The sequence below is a fragment of the Pteropus alecto genome, unplaced genomic scaffold (assembly GCF_000325575.1).
Source record: "Pteropus alecto unplaced genomic scaffold, ASM32557v1 scaffold111, whole genome shotgun sequence".
NCBI lineage: Eukaryota > Metazoa > Chordata > Mammalia > Chiroptera > Pteropodidae > Pteropus > Pteropus alecto.
In genome coordinates this window covers 1648988-1666585 of record NW_006431915.1, presented here as the reverse complement: position 1 = coordinate 1666585, position 17598 = coordinate 1648988, and the positions used below count along the sequence as shown (strand labels likewise).

Sequence of the window (17598 nt, the reverse complement as noted above, 5' to 3'; positions counted from 1 at the left end):
GAGCACCAAGAGAATAAATAAGCTGACCTCACTTTTCCCCGGTCTCCAGTCTCCATCGGATGTTTTCCACTGGCTGAACTCAAATGGAAAACAAAGGGAAAGAAATTTGACTTTGGGAGGTGAACACACAATGCAATATACAGGTGATGTATTATAGAATTGTATATTTGAACCTATATAATTTTATTAACTAAAAAAAGAAAGAAAAGAAAACAACAGGCAAGGGAGGGAGCTCAGCTAATGCAGTCCATAGAGGTCACCCTCCCAAGGCACAGAGTATGGTGAGGAGAAGATCTGCAGAGGCAAACGGAGGCTACCTACCACATCATACTAAGAAGTTTGGATCTTACTCCATAGGTATGCCATGCAGAAAATAACTAGATCGGATCTCTACTTAAAAACAGCTATATGGAGGAGGATTACAAAGACTTCAGATTAAAGGAAAGAAAAGTTCTTAAGCTTTAAGCAGTGAAGTAGGCAGAACAGGGTTTTATGAAGTGTGTTTTGAAGAAGTAACCTATGTCAGTTGTCATTTGTTTATATGTCTCTTTATATGTTTCTTACCCCTCTCTCCTTCAACCCTAAACTTCTCCAAAGTATAAGTTTCTAGACAGCAAGGATTACACTCGATTTCCTCATTCTGTCTCATAGCCTAGTACTGTGCTTGGCACACATTAAGCCCTCAATAAATATTTGACGAATGACTGAATGTTCTATAAGAAATGCCATATGGCTAAAGTGAAGAGGTTTTAAAAAAGCCTAAAGATATTCTGAAGCATTGTGTATGGGATATTTACAGTGAAAATTTAAGTGAAATAAACAAATAAAAGGAGAGATGGAAGCAGATGCTGAAAAGACTGGAAGAAAAAATCTGATGGCTAATGAACTTCACTGATAAATGAGTCAAATCAAGGTAAGCCATGAAGGAATGCATTTGGGAACCAGGTGATGATTCAAGGAAAAATCCTGTCTTTTTTAAAAGAGAGTATCCAAGAATCAGTTTCTGACAGAAACCAAAAAGACAAATTCTTAATTTGGCATGATCATTAATTATTCCTATATAGAATCAAACAGTAATACTTTTTAAGAAATGAAGTCTTTAATAACTGATCTTTTCCCATTGTTTATAAATTTGCAAACCTGATGATCAGAAACACTGACTATGGTGAATGCGCCCTCCAGGCAGCCTTCCCCTTCTGTATCTCAGTGCCCTTCCTTCCAGGAGAAACACATTTACTCCCCAGATATAAAAGCTAGAAGTGGATAGGATTCATAATAGAAATGTGAACTGGTGGGAAAGCAATGTTTATTAATAATCAAAACTACTTGGCCAGAAAATCTATACAGTCTGAAGTCTGAGAATAAATGAAAGAATTTTTAAAAATCTTTCAATAGTAATGAAAAAAATATTTATTTCTTCTGGATAATGGCAGGAGTTGGGGGACATGGAAAGGTGGGATGGGAAGACAGGGACAATAGCATTTATCAGTTTACCATACTAGATCAGACTGTCATATATAATATTATTTTCCAGCAATGACCTATTTAATATCCTTCAGAGCAAAATGGAACTAGCCAATAGTCAAAGAATATCGAAGGAAAATTATGTTTTTGCATAATTTTAAAGAGTACCTGACCAATTCAAAATATTTCAAAAACCTTTGCTGCACATAATCTAAATGGCTAAAAGATTTACTTCTGCATCTACTAATGATATACAAAATTGTTCACTGTGAATGACTACTGCAAATTTGAAATCCAAACTCTCCTTTCAACTCCCTTTCCCCGCTTTTTAACTAAAAACACACCCAGATTACTAAATAGAATGCAAAATAAGATATCCTAACACAGAACCCTGTAAGTGGTCTCTTCAGTAATGAGAACAGCTGATTACTGCTGGCACTGGTGTGCCTTTGGGACTACGTCAAGAATATCATTATAGTTGGTTTACTCAGTGCTTTACACAAACACAGTTCACTGACTTTATCTTCACTCCACTAAGGCATCAATATTTTATGATCTTCTGTTGTGATTCAGCAGTCTTTAAAGCAATCTCATTTCTTACCTTCTCATCCATCTTAGAGAAGTTTTTTTTGAACATACTTGTATTTACACATTGCAGTAGCTCTATGAGTAAAGACACAAGTTATAGGACCTGCACTTGGCCATTCTGAGCAAGAACTTTAACATACCTGGGCTAAACTCATTTACAAAAAAGTGAAAAATAGAAGTTCATAAAGACACTAAAGTGAATAGGATTTCATTTCTCAAACACCAATGTAAACCTTAAAAGTGCTAGAAAATGTAAGTTATTAATAGCTACCATCTTTTGAGCATCTACATGTATCACACATCAAGTTAAATGCATTACCTATATTATCTCAACTGGCAAAGTTGCTCTTAGTGCCATTTAAAGAAACTGAAGCTTAAAGAAGTTAAGTGACTTGCTGAAAGACAAATAACCAAATGAGAATTCAAAGCCAGGACTATATAGGGCCCAAAACCTCAAGAACTTCGAAACCCCTTCTCCTTTGCAATCTCAGGGAGGCTGGAAAAGCTAAATAACACCAGTAGAGTAGTAAAACCTTGCTTTCTCGGGTTCTCTTGAAGCTGGAAATCTGTAGGCTAATGTCACAAAAGTAGAAGCTTGCTAGAATGCACTATTTCTTCTTCTAGCCCCGACAAGGAAAATGTCAAGAAAATTCAGAAGCTCTGGACCTAAAGGTATCAGAGACAAATAACCACCTATTTGTTTAAGCTACTATTAGTCAGCCAAAAGCACCTCTAATTGATACAGATGCCATCACTATTGTTATTATTGCTATTATTCCCATATTTGGAAAGGGTATAAGAAATCCAGTATATTACTTATCCTTATGAAAGGTGACTTTGCAATATGTAACAAAATCTAAAACATGCAGAAATTATACTCTAAGACTTTAAACTAAGAAAATTATCAGGAAAGGTTGATGTCACACTGAGACATTCATTAGATAAATAGCCAAGATATCTGGCAGCCTCAGTACTTGCCAATTATTTTAAAAATAATGTAGCCTGGGAAGAATGGAGCTAGGTTCAACAGTCATCCCTGCATGTTAGAAACTGGGTGATTTAGATTATTATCTACCATCTCTATTTTGATTTTCTTGTCTGTAAAATGAGGTCTAGCAATCCCATGTAACAATGCTGCACAATAAATCTACCCCAATCATAAAGACTTGTAAGTCTTTGTTTTCTCCCTCACAGATCTGTGAGTCAGCTGGGCAGCTATGCCTTTGTCTGTTCCATACGTCTTATTCAGGGCCCCGCCTGAAGGAGCAGCACCTACCTAGGGCACATGGAAGGTCAGGGAAACACAAAGGGCAACTCAAATCATGACAGCCCATTTGAAATATCTACATATGTCTATAACATTCCATCAGCCAAATTTAAGTCTCAGTGTTAAGCTCAAGTAGGCAGGGAAGTAGCCTCCCCTTAGTGGGAGAGAGAGGAAAGAACTATTTCTGCAGAATAATTCTAACTATCAGATGAGAATAAAAAAGTAAAAACAAAAACCATATGTTTTTCCCAGGGTCGTTTTTAGGGTTAATCAAGCATGGAGAGCATCTAGCTTAGTGCTTAATAATGAAAGTCATTATAATTAACTCCAGTGGGAATATTTGGTAATTTTTCATAATTTGGCAAAACCTTCTCAATTTTGGAATTTTTTATCTGGACTAGAGAAGTATATTCTGTTTGATCTTCAGTAGCTATTAGTTTCCAATCCATTATCTCTGTATCTTTATGCCTACAGATTATAACAAAGGTAAGTTATACTATTATACTTCCCTGGTAGGTACTAAATTAAAAAATACATTGTACTAAAATTAACTAATTCGATAGTCTATCATTGGGTTCTTTGATAGTCTATTTACCTAATAGTCTATGTATTTATCATTGAATTCTTTCTAATGAAGGATAATCTGTTTAGAAGAATAATTTTTACATAACTATATCAGAAAATTTCAGTAGATTCAACACCACTGAAACTGGGCACTTCTGACTTCTAGTATGTTATTACAATATAACATTTAACTGCAATTTTTAATTGCTTGCCACACCCCACAAAGATGAGAATCTCAGTAAGAAATATGCAAGGATCTGAAAAATTGTGGTTAATTTTATGTATTGCAAAAGGAAAGTATGTTAGGAAAATATACAGCTAAAATGAGGCCTAACGATGAGAAAAGAGAAAAAGTTACCTTTGCTGATAAATAGTGCTTGTAGTAGTACAACTGAAACAGCAGAAACGCAGAACTTGTCAAAGTTAAAAGCGCCAAAATCACGTTCTTATTGATTCTACTCATTAGTCTGTGGTGCTCACTTGGTTGTCTTTTGAAAGTAACCCAGTTGGTTTCATCTTTTTGGATAAGAAGATAATCTTGTTTTCCGTGAACAAAAGGTATTTCTAAAGAAACAAAAACCTTATTTTTAATTTTTCACTTCCAATAAACAGCAACAAAAGAAAGAAAAAGTTATCTAAAGTTCTACAGAATGTTCTTTCATTTGGTAATTTCCTATCCTAAAGAAAGAACCAGATATGAAACCAAACCTGAAAGAACAAAAATGTTTTTCATAGCATTCTTTACGGTTGCAAATAATAAAGCCACAAATGGGATATTTATAAAAACTGACCAACACATTGGAGGGCTTCTCCCCCAGAAGAAGATCTGGTGTGGGGGCCTCTGAACTTGCATTTCTGACAAGTTCTAAACTGACCAACACATTGGAGGGCTTCTCCCCCAGAGCTTCTGATTCAGTAGATCTGGTGTGGGGCCTCTGAACTTGCATTTCTGACAAGTTCCCAGGTGATGCTGATGCTGTCGACCATACTACGAACTACTTCCAGAGAAGAAATCAAGAAAGCTTTTGGTCAAGAAACCACCTCTGCATGACAGCTCTTTGTTGTTTTTTGTGATTTAGGATGTGGTCAGTTTTTATAAAGACCCGAGTATGTTTCAGGTTTTTTTGCTAGTGTAAAGAAAGCATTACAAAAATTTTTGTTCTTTCATCTTTAGTTTCATCTGATTATTTCTATAGGAGAAGAAATTTAACATAGTTCTACTTCTTCTAACCTCCTCTTAACTGTCTGATTTTGGTTAAACATATTACATTTAGTTGTATTTATCCTTACTCTTTTAAATATACTAATACCTGTATTACTCGATGTCTAAACTTTGTCTTTTGTTTTCCAACTAAAATTAAAACAGCAAATTTATACTACCTCCTGCCTTCTCTTTCAACCCTTTTATTATTTCTTTTTACCTTGTTTTTTGTATTCTTTTGTATTCTCTAACTACATGTCTCACAGTTATTTCGGTCTTATTCCTACTGTTCTCTGTCAATCCTTTTGCCGTATCATCTCTATTCATCTACTAGATGGCTGATATTCATCTTCTCATAGTTTATCAAAAAGAACTTATGTGTACTATTTACCTTGAGTTCTTGCATTGTTCAAAAATGGTTGTCAATTGATAATTTGGCTTTGAGGTCACAATTTCTTACCCTTGATGACTTATAGGTTTAGTGCCACTCTTTTGTAATGCTAAATATTCCCTCGATAATGAGATTCTCCACTCCCTCCCCACTGCCCTGCACTCTCCTGCAGGTAAATTGATCACTATAACGGAATGAGCAAAGAACACATTCCTTACCTTTGAAACCCAATTTTCAAAAAACTAGTATGTAATTATGTTGATGATTGTATATCAGTTTTTCCTTATTGTGTGCCCTATCAATCTGTAGAATTAAGATTTCTTTTGTTTGTGCAAAGTTTTCTTACATTATATGTTTGAATATTTTTCTGTTCTAATGTTAAACTCTATTTCCGGAACTACAATTAAGCACTTGTTTCAACACCTTCATTCCTTCTTCACTTTGTCCAACTTTCAAAAGCCTGTTATCATGTCCTTTCCTGAGTTTTCAACAATGTTAACTCTCCTTTTTGCTTTCAGTGTGGCCTTTTATTTCTCTGATTTTATTTTTCAGCTTTGCCAGATTATAATTCACCATAAACTGTTCTCTTACTCCTTCTGCCTACCTCTTAGATCAATGAACTTTGTCTCTAATTTTTAAAAGTGATTGTTTCACTAAATTTGTTAGGCCGATAGTTTCTCATGGATTCTTTGTCACTTGTTTTTCCCTGTTTAGATTCTCCTTTCTTCTTGTAGCATTTTTGTATACTGTGCTTATTTCTTTTATTATTATTTATATTTGAATGATGTGAGTTCCTCCCAGATCAGTTATTTGCAAGATTGTGGAAGGAAGAAACAGGGCTGGATTCTGGGCCATGACTTCTTGCCTCACCAAGGGAATGCTTCCTACAAAGATGGTATATCTGTGTGTTTTCTCTTTTGCTCTTGCTTTCTTGCTAGTTCATGTTGCCAAACAATCCAAGGAAGCTCCCAAGGCCTTCCTATGCATCCTGATCCCACCATAAACAGGAGATCTATCTCTCCTTGTTCTGCCAGCTCTGTCTGAGACTCTATTGGCATCCTCTTTTAATTTCTTCCTGCTTACATATGACAACCATTTCTCAAATATTTTGATTTGGGGTTACAGGACTTCTAGTCTCATTGAAGATGTGATTACATTTCTATCTCTCATCCTCCTTGCTGTTTCAGGGTAACTTCAGACAGAAGAGGGTACAAATGTCTTTACTCTGCCATATGAAATCAGCAGTCTTGGTGTGGGATTTTAAAACAGTCCAAGTGAACTTCTAGAGCTGAAGCCTATATAAAGCAAATATCATAAGAAATTATAAAGGTCAACAAACTACTTAAGAAAATTATATCAACAGTGATATAAATAATCCACTTGATGTATAGATAATGTGTATTTAGCAAAGATAACTGAATAAATCATGATCATTTTCTATCTCCTTAAACTAAAAACTAGCAACATAAAATAACATTGATGATGGTATTAGATTTCATTGTCAGCTAAAATCTACTAAAATAAAACAATCAAATATTCTAAAAAAGGCAGCTCACAAGATAACAAGAATATCCTTCATTTTCAAGATTTCAGCTCAGTTTCTTATATTAAATAGTACATCAACGTACACTGATTCCTAATGAAATCTAAATTGACATTCAGATTGTGCCACAGCTCAGTATGTTCTACGTCTGAATTAATAAATGGGAATGCATAAAAGGCCTATACAAACCACTGCAGAAACATAAAGTCCGAATTAATATCTTGTTCTCTCTTTAGACACGTGTCTAATCTAATTAATTCTTACAAGAAACAAACCTCAAAATTATCATCGCTTAACTACATTTTTATTATCAAGATGACATCCAATTAACTTTACTTCATTATTTACTTTCTATAAATACCAAGGCAATTCAACTGCAAAGGAGGAGTATTAGCCTGTCAAAACATTCTTTTTTCCTAGCACTACCTCTGCATTACAAATTTAGTTACCACTTTAAAATGAATAATATGATACTTTAAAAAAAAGAGAGGCCAAGGCTTGTTGGTTTTATATCTAAAATATCTCTGGCATCAACTCCGTCTTCTTCTTCACTGTCATTCTAATTTAGATTCTAATTGTAACTAATGTCCTAATTTTAACTGATATCCCACTCTCTACTTTCTACCTACCCGTAATCTTACCTATACACTGAGATAGATGAAGCTGCTAATAGATTAATCAAGTTACACTAGGACCTAAAATTTTCAGTAGTTCTCTACAACCTACAAATAAAGTCTGAATTCTATACAATAGCATTCGACGGTATTCACAATCTGACTGAACACAAGTCAAATTTTCTAGGCTTTCTTCCACTTCATACACTCTGTGGTTTTGCCCAACTATTCCTGGAATACACCCCATACTTTTCTGCTTCTTTGCTTTTGTTCATTCCCTCTCGTCTCATATTCTCTCATCCATTTCCATAAAACCAGTTCTATTCCTCTTTTCATAGTTTCTCTCAAATGACCCTTCTTTTATGAAGTTTTCCGTGCTCTTCCAAGTCAGAAGTGTTCTCTCCTAGCTCTAACCTCCTAGTTTTACCTACTTGGAAGGAATAAATATTTACCATCTACCATTATAGGCAAAAGTGCCAAAAAAATGCTAAGCAATGGAGATAAAATGATAAACACCATAAAGTTCCCTATCTTCTAAGACTTTAGAGATGAGTATAAGAGTTTTCAAAAGAAGAATGGTGATGGTGATGGCGGGTGTGATGTACCTAGAGAACAGCACGGGAAGTTTTTTCCAAAATGCACAAGCCCCATCCCTTACCACCCAACATCTATTAGGAACCACTGCTCTAGTCTGTGATAGACTCTATCAGAGATAAACTCAGTGGCAATATCAACAGTGTAGTTGCTATGAAGGAGTAAGTACAAGTTACCATGGGAGCACAAGGAGAGGCAACTAATCCTAAAGTATTTACTGCTTTCTATCTTGAATTATAGTTATTAGTACCCATCGCCCCTACCAGCCTAAAACTAGCTGAATTAGTTTCAAGTAATAATAAGTATACTAAGTATACTCAAATATACAGCACAATGCTCAAGAGCACAGAAAACTATATTTTAAAGTTTTTATTTTGAAAAGTTCTATGTCCTGCAAGAACTTTAATGACAAAACAGAATATGAGATATGAAAAAGAGTGATTTTTTAAAAAATTTAAAGCCCATACTTGGTTCTAACTCTGAAACAATAAACGTTTAAAAATAACATATGGAGAAATATGACATAGAGCCAAAATAGAAATATTATTTGTGTATACGTTTCTTTTTTATATGTGACAATTTAGCTATCATAATAAAATGTTGGGAAAAATAAGTAATGTATTTTCTTAAACTTAGGTAAAGCTTCCTAAAGAAGATAAGTATATCATGCCTAATGGAAAAGAGAAGAATATTTCAGAAATAGTAAATTAAAATTAGGAGGGGAAGAAAGACAGCGAATGTTTTCAGGAAAAAAAAATGTAATGGGGACACCAAGGGGAGTTATGAGTTTAGGTAGGCCAAATATCTTCAAGTTCTAATGCAAATATGAGAATCTTAATATAAATATGGATTATTACAACACAGAATTATTCTTAGATGATGTGGAAGCAGGCCATCACTAGTGCATTAACTGAGATATGACGAAGAAGAAGAAAGGAATGGGTAGGTCTGCTTCCCAACTGAACCTTTAATGGATTATGGGTGTTAGAGCTATCGATCCCCTCAGTCTTTGGGCCTAGGGTAGCTACCGCCCAAGACTGGTCACCTGCAGCCAAGAACAAACACATTCTTTTATCCTTTCTTTCACCCTTATTATCAATTTCATTATGTGTCAAGACATGAAAAAGGTTGGGAAAAACTGGTGGTAGAAGAAATCTACGCAGAAATGCAAAAGAAAATCTACAGGATGGGAAGTACAAGATCGATCTCAGGCTCTTTGTACAGCCAAGGGCAGCATCTGATAGTCTTTCAGCTTCCCACTTGCCCTTTCACATTGTCACTTGTCCTTTAACGGAAATGGCACCGAAGACTTTGGCACCTGTCTTATCCTGACATCCCACCATCACTACCGTTCTTTTGAGAATCATCTGGGTAAGGATCTGTTTGAAAGAATGTCTAACTGCCTGACTTTCATTCCATTTCTCCCCACTCCTGCTTTCTGGATCACCTCTCTTAACATCAGAGGCCCTTGGACAAGAAATGACCAGCCCTGATACCTAACTTAGGTTCGTAAGGTGATTTGTGCTAGCCTGGTATCTTCAACAATGCCAATTTACTCCGGGACATTGGGAAGCATGGGGGATATGAATCAGACAGACTGAAATTCAATTATTCAAATATCACTAAATAAAACAGGAGGGTAAACTACAGAGAAGAGGGTAATGTAATCAGGCAAAGACATGTTTAGAGTGATGAGGTAACAGATTGGAAAGCATAAAGATAAATTACTCTTGAAGACGTATTCAGAGTTAAGACATAAAAAAAAAAAAAGAAAAACTCAACATTTTTAGCAGCTCTAACATTTTTTGCCAAAAAGGCCTAGTAATAATCGAGGCTATCCAATCTCCCCTAAATACTGCTGGTCCTTCCTGTTGTTCATTTCCTTTCCTTTCATTGCTAACTTCTCAAAAGAGCATCAGTATTCTGGAAGTAAAGGTTAGACTGCAAGAGTCTAAGAAGTCTCTTTATCTCCTTACCACTCATTCACTTCTTAACCCTTTGCAGTTTAACCTCTATCTCAATATGCCGACACTTGAATATAAAAAAATTAGTCTCTCCATTTGATACTTCAGAAAAATCATTTTATGACTCCTTTCTGAATGTCTATAGAGTAATGAGGTTTTTGAAAGAAAATGTCTGAAATCATAAACCTAGATAAGAAAGGCTAGATGAGAAAGGAAGTGAAGATAGGAGGGAACTGATATTACGGGGGCAAAGTAAAAGGGTGAGGAAGTGGTATTTCTTAATATGTCTACTATTCTGTGCTTAATACAAAATATGGTTGGATGTTCACCAATGGATGCTCTCTTTACACTCTCTTAATAATTTTATTAGGTATACTTCCCGTATCTACTGGTTAATTATTACTCATAAATATTCCAGCTGACTATTAGATATGTCCTCTTGAACATTCCACTAGCAACTAAAACAATCACCGTCCACCTTCAAACTAGATTTCTTTCATGACTGGACCATTTATCTATTCTGTTAATGGTATCTGTATTTTCTCAATTATTTATGTTTAAAACAAAAAAGTTTTTGTGGTTCTAACTCCACATCTAATGAGTCAACAAACTGTGTATATTACTCTCGGTGCCTCTAAAAGCTGTCATTCCTTCTCCATTGCCAGTATAGTTAGCCTAACTCAAAGGCCTTATTAACCCTGCCTAGATAGAAAGCCTCCTACATGAATACTCTACTACCAGGCTTTCTTCAAAACACCCATCTTAGGGACCAAAGTCCAATTATTTCTTTAGTATCACTTTGTGTCACTTTAAGACCTTCTAAGGCTTATTTAGTACTATTCCCCTACGAGGACCCACTGATACAGTGCTGTCTCATCTTGGCACCTTTGCCTATGCTATTTCTTCTATCTACAATGCTTCCTCTCCCTTCCCTCTGCCCCACTCACTGTCTATTGAGTAGTTAACAGTACAGGCTCTGAAGACAGACTGCTGTATTCAAATCCTGCTCTGCCACTTGCAGCCTATATGATCCTGGCCAGGTTATTTAACTTTCTATGCCTTCATGTTTAAAACGGATCTATAAATTATACTTGACTCACAGGGCTGCTCTGAGGATTACACAAAGTAATACATGTAAAATACTAAATATCACCAAGAACATAGTAAGTATACAATAAATGCTAGAATAATTAATAAGTTATCTTAAAAGTCTACTAGTAGCTCCTTCTGCTCTTGATTAAAGTCCCCTTCCTTTACATTTCCACAGCACTGTGTATTTGTATTCTTTTTGCAGTCAGTCTTAAATTATAGTTCCTTGAGACAGAAAGTTATATGTTTCCATATTTTCCAGTATTCCATATTCCAGAATCCAAGCACAGACATAGATTTAAAAGGCAACTTTACACATATGCTGGACTTCTGTGTCCCCAGAAGAGCTCTGTGTACCCAGAGAGTACAAAAGCATTTGAGATGAGACGTGAACAAGAGCAGCTGTAGGTAAAGAGTGACAGCCAGAGTTTATGTCACACAGGTCACTTTGGTCTGTTACCTCATTCATTCATTCTTCAATTAAGTCCACAAATATTACTGAATCTTTTATACTAGACACTGGGCAACCTGCTACCTGTTTCCTGTCTCAAGACTACAGAGTATAAACAATAGATTATGGTTATTTTAAATCAGCAGATATAACAAAAAAAGCCAAAAAAGGCTTTTGACCTGAATGTTCTTTTGACCCAAACATTATTTACACGAGTTATTTCATGGGTTCAAATAAAAGCTATCTTAGTTATCATACGCACCAGAGTAAGAACAGTGGTTGTCTTTGTGCTGGGAGGAGTGTTGCTTTTATTTTTATTTTCTGTTTATCCTATGTGAACGTCAGTTGATTCTGTAATTTAAAAAGACTACGTTAAAAAAAAAACTATTAAAATCCCTCTCATTCTCTGGGTTAATTAATAGATACTCATTTACTACAGCCCACACATGTTGTAGGCTTTAATTATGTTAATATCATCCCATCTTAGTAAAACTATAAAGTTAACACAATCAAAAACACAGGGCTTAGAGAGTATCAAGTACTCAGTACGACATAAAAAGTGTAAATATATGTACATATATAGTATCTGGATGGATGTTCACCAAAATATCAATAATGATTATCTATAGATGGGGAGAATTGGGGTGATTTTTACATTATTCTTTATGTTTTTCTATACTGTTCCAATATTTTCATAATAAACATTTTTCCATAGACAAGAAAATTATTAATAAAAAGATGATGGGTAGTAGTGGCTTAATAACTGCCACATTTGCTAGACAGGATCTAGATCTTTGCTTCTGAAAAGTATGGTCCTCAGACCAGCAACACTGGCATCATGTTGGAGCTTGTCAGAAATACAGAATTTTCAGGCCCTACTGCAGACCTACTGATTCAGAATCTACATTTTAGCAAGACCCTCGGGTGATTTATATGCACATTAAAATTTGAAAACCACTGCTCTAGATGCTAAGGCCTTTACATGCAGGGAAGATAGGAGCAATATCTGCCTTGTTCACTACATCACTAGCACCCAGTAGTGCCTGAAACACACAAGTATTTTTTGAATAAATATGTAAATATTACTTTTGAGTAGACAATTAGGAAGACAGTAGAGATTATATATATTTGAATTATTTGCTTTTGGTCCAGTTCCCACAAGTGAGTGCTTAATATCTACTGTAAATGCTATTAAATTATTTTAATAACAATGGTGGCCCCAAGAATTTCTATGACTATACGTAATCCTTTTTTAAAAGTAGTCCTTAGTCTATGACCATGCCACCCTGAACGAGCCCAATCTCATCTGATTTTGGAAGCTAAGCAGGGTTGGGCCTGGTTAGTACTTGGATGAGAGACCACCTAGAAAGACCAGGTGCTGCAGGCATTAAAAAAAAAAAAAGGAGTTCTTGCACTTAGCTCTGAGATCCACAAGTCTCCTTCAACCATTTCTCTAGCGTCCTATCTATGAGCACATCCTATAGTCTCTCCACAATCTATACCTCAGAGTAAATTCACTTTCAAGATTTTAACTACCACCTCTGAGAGAAAATTTACTATTTAAATTCCAATCTATGAACTCCAACTGCCTATATTTCCAACTCTCCTACAGCTAAAATTTAACATTCAAAAGTACCAATTTTATTCTCCATCAAATACCTTCCTCCATTCTCCCAGACTCATGTTTTATAGGTTTTACAGAAGAGAGACCACCTAATCCAACAACATCACTTTACAGAGAATGGGATCTAGAATTAAAGGACAGCCCAAGAGGCTAGTTATTGGCAACACTGGAGCTACAATTCGTGACACCTTATTCCCAAAACACTACTGCATGCTGGAATTCTAACAGAATTCTCATTTTTGTCAACAGCACTTAAATTCACTTTTTACAAACCCAGGTTCAAAATATCTATCATCTAAATCTAAGAAATCAAGTCGTTTATTGCTGACATTTCGCTCATTCCTTTTTCCTTCCTTTTCAGATCATACTGCACTTCCTCCCAACTTGTGGTTCCTTCAGCATCTAGTGCCATCCTTCCCAAATCCTCTATCCTCTCAAAATCCGCCTCCGCAAATAGACTCTAAAATGTGAATGCCTAGTCCTGACTTCTCTAACTTTATCCATGGTGCTCAACAGAGATGGTTCTTGATGATTCAATCCCAGCTTTTTCTGTTGGGCTTCCCTCTTTTCCCAATTCCTAATGCTCTGCTCCATCATTCACTTTGATATTTGTTCATAGGTTGTTTACTCTTTGGAAACCTGCGATCCAAAAGTAGAAATAACCTGGTATCATCTAGGTCCTCTTTCTACATGAGAAAACTGAGGCCCAGAGATAAGTGACTTTGCCTCATGTTACTAAGAAATTGGTTTTGGTAGTAAAATCTAAACTTGGTTCTCCAGATCCCTATCCAAAGCTAACAGTCACATCTACACATATCCAGTCTTTCCCGACACCCCTCAGTTGAAAATGCAAATGAAAAGCAAACGTTAAAGCCATATGAAACTTAGCATGGCTAGCAGTATTCATCCTACTATTAAGCACACAAGAGTGGTGCTTGAGTAAATACTCCTTCAATTAAACTGAGAGTTGAACCCAGGGGGAAAGCATCAGAAAAGGGATAGTTAATTAAATTACTCCCTCTCTAGAAAGCTGTTGCAGTTCCCCACTACCCACGCAAGAACACACTCCTTCATAGGGCATCAAGGTCCTTCCCAGTTGAAACCCAACGTTAGCCCCTGCCACATTCCTGGCGTCCCCGTTCCAGCACCCATCCCTCCAGCCATTACCCTAATATGCAGTGCTGCGCAAACCTGGCAGCTCGGTTCATGCTTCTATACCTTTGCACACACTGGTCCCACAACCTGCAACGCTCTCCCCCACCCAGCCCCAGAGATCCTCTCGCAAATCCGGAGATGGTTCTCACGATCCTGCTCAAACATCATTACCCCAATCGGGGTCCTACAAAGGTCTCAATCGCCCTCCAAAACTAGGCCTGTCCCAGGACGAGGGTTTTACTTGCTGACACGCCCAGACGCGTAAGAAGTACTGCCCGAGTGGACATCTGCCCACTGAGTAGTCCCCTGCCCGGAAAGCGCTCACCCTGTGGCCTGCCTTGGCCTCCCGGGAGAGGGTAGGTGCCCAGAATGCTGGGGGATGCCCAGTGAGGGAATCTAAACCATAGGCAATGCTTATATGAAAGCATCTGCCCATGCCTGGCCACCAAGCTGAGCGTCTCAGTCCTTACCTCACTCAACAGCAGTGACAACTCTGCTTTACGGCACTCACAGCAAACGCTGCAAAAGGGGCCGTCAAGTGCAGGAGCCGTGGATACCGGTCTGGTTGGTGTGAGAGACATTCCCATGGTCCTGACGCATGTCCGCCTGTCCACTTCCTTACCCCCGAAATTTACTGAGCCCTGGCGATTTCCTAGCATTTGAAATCTAACTGCTTAGCTAAAGCCCTTTTATCTGTTGTCTAGATAACGACAGAAGTGCGACCTGAGATTTTAGAAAATGGACCAATAATTGGAGAGCACCCAGCAGAGCTGTTTCCTAAAGCGTATGAGTTTGCCATATAAAATATAGGGTGCTAGTTAAATGTGAATTTCAGATAAACAACGAATAATTTTTTACTGCGTGTGCTATACAGAGGGGTTCTGAATTCGGTTTGAGTACCATCAGGTGAGATGGCGTAGAGTCGGAAATAGCAGCTGCATTTCATATTGCTCATCAGGTTGAAGTGCCTGCACGACAGCCATCAGAGTGTGATAACCCGGTTGCCCGGTTGAGGTCTGGACACACACACCCCTCTCCAGTTCTTTAATTGTGCAATCCAAAGTATTGTTAAGTATCAGATACGAATCAGTATCTACAATAAATTTTGGAAACTATAAAGCACTAAACATCACTGTAATGTTAAGTTCTTGCTACAAAAATTACTATTATCAGCCCATAGTAAAAGCTGAAAATACTCCCCGCATGTATTTGTTTTCCAAACTTTGGTTTTTGGAAAAACATAAAATGAAAAAGTTTCGAATTTCCCAGGGTTATGACTCTTGTCCGTTTCTTGTTTTTCCTTCTGGAAAATTTCCGTGTACACACAATCTTATTCTGTAGAAGTCACATTACCTAGAACTAGTTCTTCTGTATACTTAGAACAAGTAGTTAGTAGGTTAATCAAAAAAGTAGGTAACACCAAACGAAGGAAGTTACCAAACATTAACAAGATCATCCAACACTGGTGCTGTTAGGGACCTAAGATGGGAAAATTTGAGCATCAAAATGAGTAACTGCTATTGATTGAAACACATCAAATATATAAGAATTCTTGAATTCATGAATCCTTAAAAATGAAACTCATTAGTCATGATTGAAGGTTGCCAAGGCATCAATTCACTCTCCTGAAACTTGGTAAAGGCAAAAAACATCAAGTATTTATCCTTTCTTGTATTAAGTGTATTTAAGTGTGACCAAAATGATAATAATTCCATCTAATAAATGAAGAATGAATGATAGAACAATCACCATTTTGTTTCTCCTGATGAAATAATACAAAGGACAACATTCATCAATGGATACTAAAATTAAGGTGAAATTTTGATGGGGAATTTTTTAATAAATGTATTAGGCTGGCACCACCTGAAACCCTGATCAATCTTATCATTACATCTGGGACAACCAGATATGTACTTTCTGATGTGATGCAACAGAAAGTAAACAGCACCACTTGCCTAAAAATTGAACTTGCATTTAATAAAAACTCTATATTTAATACTAGGTATAGAGAAGTGATCAGCTAAATTTAGAATGTGGGACATTCCATAAGAAAAATGCCCCAGTTTATCAATGGTATTTAAAAAGGGGAGGGAACTACTACAAAATTAAAGACCTAAGACACATATAACCAAATGTAATGTGTGGACCTTGTCTGGATCCTGATTTGAAGAAAGCAACCATAAAAAGACATTTTTGAGACAATAAATTTTAATGTGGCGTGAGCCATTAGATGATATTAAGGGACTGCTGTTAATTTTACTAAAAATGTTAACCAAGTGTGGCTGTGCTTAAAAGAGAAAATCATCATCGATACATATTGCGGTACTTACAGATGAAATTTTTAGAAATGTTAAAGTACAACAAACATGGAACAGTATTAACAATTGATAAATCTAGGTGATGAGAATAAAAGTGTTCATTATTAATAGCCTCTATTTTTCTGTATATTTGAAAACCATTATAATAAAAATTTACATGAAAAGGGAAAAATCATCAGGGTCCCTAGAAGTAAATAATTTTTAAGTGCATAACATATCTTGTTCCTTGTGAACCTAAAAAGAGGCAGTTAAAGCAGAGGATTACACTGTCAATCTTTTGATTTGAGCTAAGACCTTTTTAAGTATGGATCACCTGACTGGAGTTTTGGGACAGGTTTGAGAATAAACAGTTAACTAGAGGTAAACATGTAACTGTTGGAAACAGTACTTCTCCAGCATGCTAGAGGGGAACCTGGCTATAAGCCTTCTACAGTCTATGTGCTTTTAACCTGGTAGCCAGTCCAGTTAGAGGAGGGGTAAAAACAGCCTCTATTATAAACAAACATCCATCTTTTAAAAATCACTTGGTGCCTGGAGCAAGAGTACAAATGGAGGCCAATCCTGACATATTTTGAGTGTAAATAGGTAAGAATTAACTAGATGGACTTGTTCTTTCCCAAAACCCCTGGGTCTGTCTCCTTTCACTTCTAGCTTCAGCTTGCCAGAAGGTTCTTGGTATGCATGTATGTGGACACCCCAGTCTGCATATCCAAGTTTCACCCACACTCCTCACAAACTGCCACACTTTGAATACAGGGGTGCAGTCTGTCT

General features: G+C 36.5%; 1 protein-coding gene and 1 pseudogene across 16 annotated transcripts in view; one reads left to right on the top strand and one right to left on the bottom strand.

Annotated features, from left to right (window-relative positions):
* Positions 1-15089, bottom strand: part of FKTN (fukutin) — a 55107-nt gene extending 40018 nt beyond the window's left edge. For 5 of the 16 annotated variants that reach the window (XR_003043829.1, XR_003043828.1, XM_025041359.1 and 2 more), the window contains exons 1-3: positions 14835-14973; positions 4242-4447; positions 28-78 (exon numbers count right to left, since the gene is read on the bottom strand). Coding sequence is in view for 11 of the 16 variants with exons in the window: in XM_025041359.1 (XP_024897127.1) it covers positions 28-78; positions 4242-4447; positions 14835-14937 (360 nt within the window). In the remaining 5 variants the exon portion in view is untranslated. The other 11 variants (XM_025041378.1, XM_025041370.1, XM_025041373.1 and 8 more) reach the window with 11 other exon arrangements.
* Positions 12999-13117, top strand: LOC112473157 (annotated as a pseudogene).
* Positions 15090-17598: the final 2509 nt, after the last annotated feature.